The sequence below is a fragment of the Coregonus lavaretus genome, assembly GCF_964263955.1.
Source record: "Coregonus lavaretus genome assembly, contig: HAP1_SCAFFOLD_2823, whole genome shotgun sequence".
NCBI lineage: Eukaryota > Metazoa > Chordata > Actinopteri > Salmoniformes > Salmonidae > Coregonus > Coregonus lavaretus.
In genome coordinates, this window is record NW_028159151.1 from 1 (window position 1) to 12,991 (window position 12,991).

General features: G+C 41.5%; 1 protein-coding gene across 1 annotated transcript; it reads left to right on the forward strand.

Moving 5' to 3' along the window:
• Nucleotides 1-1,009: 1,009 nt before the first annotated feature.
• Nucleotides 1,010-11,373, forward strand: LOC311123233 (sodium-driven chloride bicarbonate exchanger-like; the record flags this gene model as incomplete). Its single annotated transcript, XM_084197491.1, has 13 exons — nt 1,010-1,184; nt 1,503-1,636; nt 2,458-2,703; nt 4,554-4,659; nt 6,621-6,782; nt 7,308-7,421; nt 7,631-7,792; nt 8,529-8,780; nt 8,945-9,187; nt 9,691-9,810; nt 9,946-10,013; nt 10,320-10,433; nt 11,313-11,373. Coding segments are annotated over 13 exons (1,957 nt in total), but the record flags the coding sequence as incomplete, so codon positions are not given.
• Between the last annotated feature and the right edge of the window lie 1,618 nt (nt 11,374-12,991).

Here is a 12,991-nt window from a genome sequence, read left to right on the forward strand (position 1 = left end):
AGCATCACTTATTAAAATGTGCCTCGACAGCACTGGGGAAAACACTCTAGCTATTTTGGTAACACTTCATTGTACAATTAAATGTCCACATATAATGCTCTAACTGTGTGTGCATTAACTAAGGGCTGATTTGAATCTATTATTAAGCTTTTATAAGTTCATCATATAATCATGTCCACTTATAATACATGCACTAAGTGTGCTTTAACTAAGTGCTGTTTATAGGCTATAATTTGTTCAATATTAATACCCTACAGCATTCCATTTTGATGCTGTAAATAAAGTTACCTAATCTCTTAAAATGCTAATAAATACTTAACAGTGCAAAATAATGTATATGAATTCATGAATTATTAGTGTCTTATTAGCAGTAGCTTATAAGCACTTATGGACACAAACAATAAAGTGTTACAACTTTATTAACAATACTTTATTGTAGGTGTAATTTGTTTTGGGTATCTACAGTAGTGTAGTAGAGTGTATTTGGAGTAAGGAGAAAGCTGTAGTAGTGTAATACAGTATATTTAGAGGGAGGCAGTAGGCTATGTGTAGTTGTAGTAAGTGATGCTGTATATAATGGGTTTTTAAGTGATATAGTTGTAGTTGTAGTAAGTGATCCCTGCTACAGTAGGTCTCTGAGGAACTCATCCTGACGGTACAGTAGGTTGGCCTGCAGCCCAGTTCTGCTATGAGCCATGATCTCCCAGAGGGCCACAGCATAGCATCCATCCCCGACTCGGCTGAAATACCACTCAAAGTCACGCCCACCGTAACCCCGGCAACCGCCTCCGGCTAGGTCGCCATGTGCCTGTATATTTCCTCTCTCCATCCCTCCTCCTAGTGTGTGGCCTGTGGGAATGTGTTTAAAAAAGCAACTGAAAAATGAAAGGAAACACATTTGACTCCTTTTACTTCATATGGTATTTGATGCTGGTTCACTAAGGTGGTATGTGTGTGTGTGTGTGTGTGTATGCATGTGTACATGCACTAATGTGTGTGTCATTTCCAGGTTCTTTGGAGGGTTCTTCATGGACATCAAGCGCAAGGCGCCCCACTACCTGTCTGACTACACGGACGCTGTGAGCCTGCAGTGTCTGGCCTCTTTCCTCTTCCTCTACTGTGCCTGCATGTCTCCTGTCATCACCTTCGGAGGACTACTGGGGGAAGCCACAGAGGGACGCATAGTAAGACAAATGTTATTACAAATGGCAGAAGAACAGTCTGACTTTCTGAAGGCCTACTTCCTGTATTTGTTTGTTGGATTTCTGATGTAGTTATGCACAACAATAAAGCACTTTTACATTCACACATTAGGTAAGGACGATGGTATCCTTATGAAGCTGAACTCTAAACAGATGGATATGTTTTAGTTGCTGTATCCCCCAGTAGATATCCAACTTCAACAAATAAAGACTGCACAGACTCACAGGTGTAGTTATTATGAAAAGTGCTATGCAACCTGTGATCCATTAACCTATTACTGTCTCTTCCTCTTTGGCCAGAGTGCAATTGAGTCCCTGTTTGGAGCCTCCATGACGGGGATAGCCTACTCCTTGTTCGCTGGGCAGCCTCTCACCATTCTAGGCAGCACAGGGCCTGTTCTAGTGTTTGAGAAGATTCTCTTCAAATTCTGCAAGTGAGTTTGCCCCATTTCAGATACATTGTCACATTGTCTTAGCTGCTCTCATCACTGTGACATGGCTGCAGTACATTGTTCCTGGCATGTAGGAAGACTTTAAGTATAGATGTATGGGTTTTTCTAAGGCTGTGTGTGTTTGTTTGTGTGTGTGTGTGTGTGTCCATGTGTGTCTCTCGTGCAAAAATTGGTGACAACCTTGCCCCAAGCAGAAGTGTCCTTTTGGTCTAATGGTTAAGACGTTGGTCTTCCGAGTGTTACACGTGTGTGTGTTTGTCCACATGGACTATGACTATGGCTATATACGTGAACAGATCTGGAACCAGGTTAATTGGAAATATATTGGCAGACAATGTTAGGTACAATGTTTGTGCATACTGCACAGTGCTTATATTCTGTAGTACTCTACCACTGACACTTCATATGGATGGCTCCACTATAAATATATTTCATGTCAATGACTCCATTTCCTCTATGCACAGATTTGGACAGAATCAAAGTGCATGAGTGCGTGCATGAGGGACTGGCTCATGCTGAATCATGTCTGTGCGAACCCAGTCATTCATTCATGCATGGACTTTGGATTGCAGTCAAGTGTGTATGTGTGTGTGTGTGTGTGTGTGTGTGTGTGTGTGTGTGCATGCATGTGTGTATGTGTGTGTGTGTGTGTCCGTGTGTGTGTGTATGCTCGTGTGAAAATCGGTGATAACCTCTGCCCAAGAAGAAATGTCCTTTTGGTCTAATGGTTAAGACGTTGGTCTTCCGTGTGGGAGATGGGGGTTCGCATCCCACCAGTTACATGTGTGTGTGTTTGTCCACAGGGACTATGACCTGTCCTACCTCTCCCTGAGGGCCTGTATCGGCCTGTGGACGGCGTTCCTCTGCCTGCTCCTAGTGGCTACAGATGCTAGCTCCCTGGTCTGTTACATCACCCGCTTCACAGAGGAGGCCTTCGCCTCGCTCATCTGCATCATCTTCATCTACGAAGCCCTGGAGAAACTCATCCACCTGGGAGAACACTACCCCATCAACATGAACAACAACCTTCAGAAACTCACCCAGTACTCGTAAGTAATGGAAATAGTACTCGTTAGTGGAACTGATAGTCATAAGTGGATTAAATAGTCATAAGTGGAACTAGTATTCCTCTAACTACCAGTACTTGTAAGTGCAACTAGTAGTACTCCTTTAACTGCCAATAAGTGAAACTAGTACTCTTAACCTGTAGCACACTCTTGGAAAAAAAGGTGCTATCTAGAACCCCATAGGAGAACCCTTTGAATAACCCTTTTTTGTTGGAGGTAGAACCCTGTTGGTTCCAGGGAGAACTATTTTGGGTTCCATGTAGAACCCTTTCCAAAGAGGGTTCTACATGGAACCCAAAAGGGTTCTACCTGGAACCAAAAAGGGTTCTCCTATGGGGACACCCGAAGAACCCTTTTGGAACCCTTTTTTCTAAGAGTGTACTCATTAATGGAACCAGGACCCCACTAACTACCGCTACTCTTAAGTGGAACTAGTAGTAGTAGGAATAAATTGTACTTCTTTGTTTAAGTAGCATTCATAAGTGTAAGTACTACTCGACCTACAATACTGCAGGTGGACAACAGTCCATTTTTTATTAATTTTTTAACACATACTGTTTACCAGAGTCCTGTACACATTGGTGTTAGCTAGCTACATCATCAAAGCACAGATGGGCAATATGGGCAGTTTATCCAGTTTTTCGGTAATGCTACAAGATTATTGTAGTATGCTGAATAATCCCATGTGTAAATCCAGGGACATACATTAATACATGATGTAATCGTTCTAAGTCAATGTAATGTACGGTCAAGTAAATGTTAATGTTCACATTGGTGAGGTCATAGAGATTAATCCGCATGTTTCATTCCATGTCATTTCAGCAAGCCATGTCACCCACCATCTGAGATTATTCTCAAATCGTTTCTGTAGTTAGAAACAGACAAGATTAGCATTCCTGAAACTTAATTAATAATTTGATCTCTGAGAAATTAAGCTAATTATTCCACCCAAATTGGCCGTTTTAATTTATAGGATCTTCAATAAATATAGTACCTAACATTCGATTTGGACCATAATTCTTCCTAACAATGAGTAAGACATGAGGTATCCAATAAAATGATCAAAAGCCACCCACGGACCCCCCACATCCCACGCCAATCTCAGCCCAACAACCAGTATACAGTATCAGTTCTCTATGTCTGAAACGTAGTATGGAGCTGCTGCTTGGAGTATTGCATCTTCATCCTTTGTAATGTATTCCCTATGAATATGGTGATGTTTTGTTCCCCTGTTCAGAGAAATTATTAGCCATTGAAGTCACTTGCATTCTATACCATAAAATTAGTGTGAAAGTACCAAGTTTTGCCCACTAGATGCCGCTGTTTCTGCTACTGCCACCACACCCTTTTATCAATTTTGCTGGTCTCTTAAATGGATCACAATATTCTCTTTGCAACTTTAAGTAGAAAACCAATTGCTTTTGCTCATATGAATCCTATAAATTAAAATGGCCAATTTGGGTGCAATCCCTTAATTTCTCAGAGATCAAATAATATTTCAGAAAAATTATATTTTAGGAATGCTAACCTTATCAGTTTCTAACTACAGAAGCGATTTCAGAACAATCTGAGATGGTGGGTTTCAAAATCCTCTTTCTTGTGCTTTTTGAGGTGGAATAACTATAAGGACACAGATGTGTTGACATGTGCAGACTAAGGCTGCAAGATGACAAATGTGTGTGTGTGTTTATTCGTGCACGTGTGTGTACTCATACATGCGTACTTGTGCATGTGTGTGTCTGCGGGCTTGTGTGTGACTGTTTATATGTGTGTGTTTACGTGTGTGTGCACGTGTGTGTGCACTCATGTATGTGTGTGTTGTGCTCTGACAGGTGTGCGTGTGTGGAGCCAAAGGATCCCAGCAACTCCACTCTGAGGTACTGGGAGGACAGGAACATCACTGCATCAGAGGTCAACTGGACCAGCCTGGAGGTCAAGGTAAAGAGGGGTTTGAAGCCTAAAAGCCCTGATCTTGGGTTCTGGGCGATGAAGCCTTGCTCTGTAAGGTCACTGACTACCTCCTTCTGTAGTAGACCCCCAGCTGCACTGTGTAATCATCACATTAACTTCTAGAGGTCAGTAGTATTATAGTGCAGTGCAGGGTCAGGCACCACGGGGGACTATTGACCAATAACCACCCCCTGATGTAATATTGAGACATGATGTAACTAACACCTTACTCAATTACTTCTAAAACATCACTCATCAGCAAATTGCTACAAATATTATATTGTTTAAATATAGTGTATTTTTCATGGTGAAATAGCCATCCCCTGGAGAGGGGTGTGATGCTATAGGGATAGACATTGTCTCTTAATAGTACAATGTGTTTCCCCAGAGGGAACCGAACAGAACAGTGTGACAGGATTAAAGATATGTAGGCAGGATTTCAACAGGATTTAACCACGCACAGTCACCATAGAGAAACAGTCAGAACAGTAGAGCATTCTTTTAGTATTCACTGTGACTCTGTCACACCTCTGAAGGCTTAATGTGTCAATCTCACTCCAACACACATATGCGCACCTGCATGAAGCCAGTCAAGAATGACACGCACACACACACAAACACACACAATATGTGACTTCAATCCTATGTGCATGAATGACTGGGTTCACACAGACATGATTCAGCATGAGCCAGTCCCTCATGCACGCACTCATGCACGTTGATTCTGTCCAAATCTTTGCATAGAGGAAATGGAGTCATTGACATGAAATAAATGTATAGTGGAGACATCCATATGAAATGTCAGTGGTAGAGTACTACAGAATATAAGCACTGTGCAGTATGCACAAACATTGTACTTAACATAATATTTCTAATTATCCTGGTTTCAGATCTGTTTGTGTGTATAGGAGTTGTCTATAAAGTGCAAACAGATCTGGGACCAGGGGCTAACTTTGACTGGGTCTTCTTATCTTTCCTATGTAGGTAACTCATACCTTACAGTGGCCATGTCCAAATACCCATACTTGCGTTCTAAATAGTAGGCTTTTTGGATATGCGAAAATATAACGTTTTGTAGTATGTGAAATTTCAAAAAGTTGTATGCTTTAAATGCCAGCATGTCATACTCAGTTCGGCTTTTCGTCAAGTAGAATTCACCACACACTATTGAGGAAGATAATCGTTTTTTCACACCCATGTGTGTTTGACAACAGCTGATAATCAGAATAGGTGATAGTGGGGAACAAGCGCGATTCTGCATTAGATGACGCCTTCTCAGTATAAATAAGTGGTATATTGATATTTGTTGCTAATTGCATACATTTTTACTAAACAGTACATTCTAAATAGTATGTAGTACTGTTAGTACACAGGATGTAGTTTTAGTATGTAGTAGGCAAGACAGATTTCAGACACGGCCAGTCTATCCTGTTAAAGATATAGGATTCTTCTCAGGTCTCTCGTACCTTCCTGTTGTAGGAGTGCTTTGTGTTCAGCTGTTACAGTCGCTCTCTCTTCCTGTATAGGAGTGCTTTGTGTTCAGCTGTTACAGTCGCTCTCTCTTCCTGTATAGGAGTGCTTTGTGTTCAGCTGTTACAGTCGCTCTCTCTTCCTGTATAGGAGTGCTTTGTGTTCAGCTGTTACAGTCGCTCTCTCTTCCTGTATAGGAGTGCTTTGTGTTCAGCTGTTACAGTCGCTCTCTCTTCCTGTATAGGAGTGCTTTGTGTTCAGCTGTTACAGTCGCTCTCTCTTCCTGTATAGGAGTGCTTTGTGTTCAGCTGTTACAGTCGCTCTCTCTTCCTGTATAGGAGTGCTTTGTGTTCAGCTGTTACAGTCGCTCTCTCTTCCTGTATAGGAGTGCTTTGTGTTCAGCTGTTACAGTCGCTCTCTCTTCCTGTATAGGAGTGCTTTGTGTTCAGCTGTTACAGTCGCTCTCTCTTCCTGTATAGGAGTGCTTTGTGTTCCGGGGGGAGTTTGACGGCAGCGCCTGTGGCCCCCACGGCCCCTACATCCCTGACGTTCTCTTCTGGTCCGTGGTCCTCTTCTTCTCTACTGTCTTCATGTCTGCTTTCCTCAAGGAGTTCAAGACCAGCCGCTATTTCCCCACCAAGGCACGTCCAACTACACCTCATAATTCCTGAGTGCAAGGAATGTGGACCGGTAGCCACATCTGCAGGGATTTCAATGATATTTGATTGATTGTTGATGCTTGCCCCATAATCTCTCAGACTTTGGTGGATGTATCAGTGCTCTACCGCCTACTGGTACATCATTTTGAGAAATAATATGGAAATCTACCCATTATATTTCAATGATATGTCGATGAGTGCTGTTGGGTGCTGCAGGAGTAAGAATTTATTTTCCAGTGTACTGATGCCCCCTTGTGGCATCTAAGAGATCCTACACTTACTTGCGCTTTATTATTATTATTTGCCTTATTTAACCAGGTAAGTCATTGAGAACACATTATCTTTTACAACGACAACCTGAACAAGATAGATGTGATACACCGTTCCGCCAAGCAGACAAGTGAAGACGTTACAGACAATTAACTTGCATTCACATGCCACTGAGAAATAGGAGATTCACCATAAGCTCAGTTCCTAGTTTGACTGTGAATTTCTCTTGTTCTTCAGGTGAGGGCCCAGATCAGTGACTTTGCTGTCTTCATCACCATCCTCACCATGGTCCTAGTGGACTACGCCCTGGGAATCCCCTCACCCAAACTGCAGGTCCCCAACAAGTTCAAGGTGAGCACACACACACACTCACACACACACACACACACACACACACACACACACACACACACACACACACACACACACACACACACACACACACACACACACACACACACACACACACACACACACACACACACACACACACACACACACACACACACACACACACACACACACACACAGATCATGATCATGTTCACTCCCTCCCACAGCCAACCAGAGACGACCGTGGTTGGATAGTGAACCCAATAGGGCGCAACCCGTGGTGGACCACTATAATCGCGGTCCTCCCTGCCCTGCTCTGCACCATCCTCATCTTCATGGACCAACAGATCACTGCTGTTATCATCAACAGGAAGGAACACAAACTGAAGGTAATGGCTGCCAATTCAAGTCATTCTACTGTGTCTGCTTTTACTGCTATATGGTGGTAATAGTTTTCACAGATAAAATGTGAAATTCAAAACTTAACAGGTCATTATTATGATATAATTAACCGTCAAACCCCTAAAGGCTGATTCTATTTTGGGGTTTTGATCCCAATTTTTGAGGGGACTGTTTAATTTCTGTCCCATTTGGCTATGGCTACCATTTCAACTAACGCCTTGCATACTGTTCCTCATTTCTCCATAACTAAAGATCTGAACAGTATACAGTATATCTCCATAACTAAAGATCTGAACAGTATACAGTATATCTCCATAATTAAAGATCTGAATAGTATACAGTATATCTCCATAACTAAAGATCTGAACAGTCTACAGTATATCTCCATAATTAAAGATCTGAACAGTATACAGTATATCTCCATAACTAAAGATCTGAACAGTATACAGTATATCTCCATAATTAAAGATCTGAACAGTATACAGTATATCTCCATAATTAAAGATCTGAACAGTATACAGTATATCTCCATAATTAAAGATCTGAACAGTATACAGTATATCTCCATAACTAAAGATCAGAACAGTATACAGTATATCTCCATAATTAAAGATCTGAACATTATACAGTATATCTCCTTATTGTTCATGTATTATAGTATACTACTACCGTATCGCTGCAGTATGGATGCTATAACCCCATATCTCTGGTTCCCATCAACAGAAGGGCTGTGGCTACCACCTGGACCTGTTTGTGGTGGGGGTGATGCTGGGGGTGTGTTCTGTGATGGGCCTGCCCTGGTTTGTGGCAGCCACCGTCCTCTCCATCTCCCACGTCAACAGCCTGAAGCTGGAGTCAGAGTGCTCAGCCCCCGGGGAACAGCCCAAGTTCCTGGGGATCAGAGAGCAGCGCTTCACCGGCCTCATGATCTTCCTACTCATGGGCTGCTCCGTCTTCATGACCTCTGTCCTCAAGGTGAGGGAGGTCAGAGGTCAAAGGCCAGACCTCAGATATACATGAGATCAATTACAACAAACACACACACTTTAGCACAATCATGCGCACGTGCATGAGCATAGTCACACGCATACACAACTGTTGAAGACTAAATTGAGTGCTGTCTCTCTATCTGTTTCAAGTTTATCCCCATGCCTGTACTGTATGGAGTGTTCTTGTACATGGGAGCATCCTCACTGAGAGGTATCCAGTTCTTTGACCGTCTCAAGCTGTTTGGCATGCCGGCCAAGCACCAGCCAGACTTCATCTACCTGAGACACGTTCCGCTGAGGAAGGTCCACCTCTTCACCATCATCCAGCTCAGCTGCCTGGTCATGCTCTGGGTCATCAAGACCTCAAATTATGCCATCGTCTTCCCCATGATGGTAACGTGTGTGTGGAGGGTGGGGTTGTGTGTGGGTGGGGGGTCTGTGTGTGTGTGTGTGTGCGCGTGCTGCGAGAGAGAGAGAGAGAGAGAGAGAGAGAGAGAGAGAGAGAGAGAGAGAGAGAGAGAGAGAGAGAGAGAGAGAGAGAGAGAGAGAGAGAGAGAGAGAGAGAGAGAGAGAGAGAGAGAGAGAGAGAGAGAGAGAGAGAGAGAGAGAGAGAGAGAGAGAGAGAGAGAGAGAGAGAGAGAGAGAGAGAGAGAGAGAGAGAGAGAGAGAGAGAGAGAGAGAGAGAGAGAGAGAGAGAGAGAGAGAGAGAGAGAGAGAGAGAGAGAGAGAGAGAGATTGAGAAAGTGATGTTATGTCTTTTGAGTATGTAGACATTTATTTTGCTTTTATATTTAATTCGGTATTCACCTTAAGCTTTATGTACTGTAGGTACGGCACGTGTCACCACACTTAGTTGACAGGAGGAGAATGTAAGGAGAATTGCTTCTCTCCTCTAGGTGTTGGCTCTGGTGTTCATCCGTAAGCTGCTGGACTTCCTGTTCACCAAGAAGGAGCTGAGCTGGCTGGACGACCTGATGCCTGAGTGGAAGAAGAAGAAACTGGAGGAAGGAGAAGAGGTAAACAGTCCTTGGTGCTCTTAAACATATTGAAGCCATACAGATATGTTAGCACATTATGACTCTATCAATCATCTGGGCTTGTGGTGCAATAGTGTGATTTAACAGTCACTTTCTTCATTTCTCTCTCTTCAGGAGGAGCCCAGTATTATAGAGGAGGAGGAGGAGGGGATAGTTACGTTGCCACTGGAAGGAAATTACAAGTAAGTCCAACTAACAAAACATGCAGAGACTGTAGGCACTAGAAAGTTCGTTTAAAAAAAACCTGGTACAGGTTTTGGTGACAAGCTATTGCAAGGAAACAATAGAGGGCCATGTTGCACATGCATTGTATCAATTGTTCTGCCAATACCGCGGCACAACCTCATTTTTTTGTGCCAGCAACTTACAGAAAACATGATTTCAGCTAATTCAAGATCAGGGCCTAATCATCAACACATTTCAGAGGATGTCTTGCCTATGAGAACATGCAGTGACTGACAGAGCATTCTCGGTTTTGTGTTTTGTAGGAACGATCCCGCTACGGTGAACATTTCCGATGAGATGTCCAAAGGCTCCTTCGGGAACGTGTGGAATAGTATCAGCCCCAGTGACAACTCCAAGAAGGATCCAAGCTCCAAAAGGTTGGAATGTCCACCAATCAATCAATTAATCAATTAATGAATAGATACCTTTCACCAAAAATGCCATTTCATTTATTTATTGGACCTATATATTAGCCGCAGACCATTTACTTGTCCAATCTCAAATACTTTTCTGTTTTCTATTCTATTCATGGTGTGAATACTGTAAAACATATTTAATGTAGATATTAATGTAGATATCAAATGTGGATTTTGACCTGCCCTTCCATTGTAGAGATTTAGATGATCATTAACTTCTATCTTAACTCCTATCCTTTCTCATTCCATTACCATCATAAGCTCCCCTTCCTAACCTCTCAGAAGCTGATATCCCAAAGGTAAGTGACTCCCAATCCTCAATGGCATGGTGTTACATATCTTGTCTCTCCATGTGCAGTGTATCATTGTATGATGTAGAGGTGACAATATGAATATGATGGTCTTTGTCATGCAAGTGTGCCCGGAGTTTGAGTATGGGACTTCAGTCTAAAGTACCCTGGAGCAACCAGTTATCTCTTGACCCATAAAGATCCACAGTAAAAAAAACACCAACTCAAAGTTGGCACTCAGTTCTAAACAAATGTCTCAAGGCGTCTCTCTTTGTTTTGAATGTTTCACGCTCACTGGTTTGGGGAATATGAATGCATGCATATGGTGGACAGACACACACACACACAGCATGCTCTGGTTTGGTTTGCCTCTGTGGTGGTTGGGGACAACTGCATGTCTAGGGTGGTTATGCATGATGGGTAATATTACCCCAAATCAATGAAGTGCACGCAGGGCTCCAATACACAATGCCATCCAGCTGGTCAATTCAGTGGTATATGTAGTGTCTCCTCTAATGCTATTTGTGACACATAGCCTTTTGTTTTCCAGTGGTGGTGAGAGAAGACATAAGAGGAAGGATTCAAAGTTGGACAGAGAGACGAGTTTGTGATCCGTACTGGCTTCGTCACCGTTCTGTGGAAAATAACTCAACTATTGTGCCACACTCGACCACCTCTGAACTGTGCTGCACCATGCGTTCTCGTCATGTAAGACTGTGTGTGTGTGTGCAACTCGCGTAAATCGTTTAGAAACAATGTTACCCTATTGAGGAACCAAGAAACATAAACTGTGATTATTTTATATGTATGTCAATGTATGGTGATACCAGCAACAGAGGAAGCAATGAATTAATAGTATTATGTCTATCTACCCGTGGGCCAATTTATTACAGATGTAGGATCTTAATTTGAGCCAGTTTGCTACAGCAGGAAAATAATCCTGAAGTAACATGAAATGTGTGGATTATAATTAATGGACATTTTTGTAATGGTTGAAACATTTTTCATAAGGGAAAATCAAGTCTGAAATTTTAACGTGGACATTTCAAACTTCAGAAGCATTTTTAAACTTTAAATACATTACAAGTTTTAAAAGTATTTCTGCATCAGTGTGATCAAATTAAGATCCTACATCTGTATCAACCAAATGGATTTTAAAGCAACTTTACTTTTTAACAGAATAGTTTGTATTTTGTATGTTTTTTTTCTATTTTTTCAACATAGGAATCCTTTTGAAAAATCAATTACAGTATACAATGGAAATCTTGTTCATGGAATAATCAATGTGTGTTTTGTTTTGTAATTTGACATCACTATTGGGTCTGTGCACTTAAGGATACGAAAACAGTATACTGTATATGTATCCAATTAAAACCTGCACACATAATATTGAAAGTGTTAAATGTACAATTCCTTTCTTGAAAGCTAATTTGTAAAATGTTCACTGCCATTTTCCAGAAGATTTGTTGATAGTATTCTTTCTCCATTACAGTGTTGAGGCCAGTGTTATATTTCAGGAATTGGAGAACATTACATTCCAGTTAGCGTAGCAGCATAGCCCTGCCATTCTGTACCTATTGGGAATGTGATTCCTATACGGTTTTAACCATATATAGTAATTTATAGGATCTCTATGGTTTTAATGCTCAAATTGTCTTTGGAGTCTTTGGATGACTGTGTAGAGATACAGTGCCTTCAGAAAGTATTCACACCCCTTGACTTTTTCCACATTTTGTTGTTACAGCCTGAATTGAAACTAAATTAAATAGAGATTTTTTGTCACTGGCCTACACACAATACCCCATAATGTGAAAGTGGAATTATATTTTTTGAAATTTTAACAAATTAATTCAAAATGAAAAGCTAAAATGTATTGACTCAGGGAGTTGAATACTTATCTAATCAAGATATATTACATTTTATTTTTTATAGCTGTTAGAATTTTATTCCAATTTGACATTTAGAGTATTTTGTGTAGCTCTTTGACATTTTTTTACAATTAAATCCATTTTAATCCCACTTTGTAACACAACAAAATGTGGAAAGTCAAGGGGTGTGAATACTTTCTGAAGGCAATGTACATGTACATGTATGTCCATTGGCATACAAATGTGTTTTACCGGCATACTGTTCCAGTTACCCTGTCGGTACGTTTCATTGACATGTGATATCTTCTCCTGCATTCCAGTTTGTTTGACACCTACAAAGTGATGTTGTATTCTGATTCTG